The sequence below is a fragment of the Egretta garzetta genome, unplaced genomic scaffold (assembly GCF_000687185.1).
Source record: "Egretta garzetta isolate BGI_Z169 unplaced genomic scaffold, ASM68718v1 scaffold447, whole genome shotgun sequence".
Lineage (NCBI taxonomy): Eukaryota > Metazoa > Chordata > Aves > Pelecaniformes > Ardeidae > Egretta > Egretta garzetta.
This window is the reverse complement of record NW_009260397.1, coordinates 1,776,964-1,777,909: the sequence shown is the minus strand read 5'-3', so window position 1 is coordinate 1,777,909 and position 946 is coordinate 1,776,964. Positions and strand designations below refer to the sequence as shown.

The 946-nt window shown below is 50.3% G+C and overlaps 1 protein-coding gene across 1 annotated transcript in view; it reads right to left on the bottom strand.

Annotated features, from left to right (window-relative positions):
• Positions 1–946, bottom strand: part of SNRNP35 (small nuclear ribonucleoprotein U11/U12 subunit 35) — an 11,627-nt gene that overhangs the window by 8,529 nt on the left and 2,152 nt on the right. Inside the window, exon 2 of the mRNA XM_035898616.1 lies at positions 333–759. Within this exon, the coding sequence (XP_035754509.1) occupies positions 333–756 (424 nt within the window). The 5' untranslated portion in view covers positions 757–759. The remainder of the gene's footprint in view (positions 1–332; positions 760–946) is intronic.

Genomic DNA, 946 nt, shown 5'->3' with positions numbered 1-946 from the left:
TTCCCTGCTCCGGCCTCTATCTCTGTCCTTCCTATCCCTATCCTTCCTCTCCCTCCCTCTGCTCCTCTCCTCTTTTGAGTCCCTTTCTCTCTCACTTTCACCCCAAGCCCATGACCGCTCCCTTTCTGGCCATCGCTTGTCTCTGCTCCTTTCATGGTCTCGGTCCCTTGTTCTCCAGTCCCTTGTTCCTTCACGAGACCAGTTTCTTTTCTCTGCTGATCCTTCTCCGTAGAAATCATTTTTCATGTTTGGCAAATTGATGGGCTTTCGGAAAGGTCTGTCCCGTCCTCCAAACCGTAGCTGCCCGGATTCTTTTTTGCCTCCAAACCCACCTCCAAGCCTCCGAGGAATCCATCCTTTGAGAGTTCTTTCCAGTTCAAAGTCTACAAAGATCTCATGCTGATCAATAACCAGCCTGTTGGCATCTCTGTGGGCCTTCAAGAGAGCACGCTCCTCTTTGTACTCAATAAATGCATAACCCTTGGAAAATCCTGTGACCAGATCTCGAACCAGACGGATCCTTCTGATGTCTCCATACCGGGAAAAGACCTCCTTCAACTTCTCTTCTGTTGTCAGAAGATTGAGCCTTGCTACAAACAGGGTGAGGTGAGGATCTCCTGTAACTCCCTTGTTGGGTACGTAGCGTGCCAACATAGCCCTCCATATGGCGCGGTCGTGGGGCTCTTCATCTGTGCCATCGATGCTCCCCGCTTTGAGGGGGTCATACTCCTTTGCTATAGGGGCCCAGTCATTCATTGTCTAGCGGGAAAATACACGGGTATTTTAGGAAGAAGAGCAGGTAGTGCCAGAAGCACTTTCAGCACTGCTAGACAGTATTTTTCATCCAAAAATCCCCCAAAATTTGACAAACTTAAATAAAGGGGCAACACCGCTGTTGTTTGAGTTCATTTCCTCGGGCAGAGCCACGCCGGGGAGCCGGGACCCG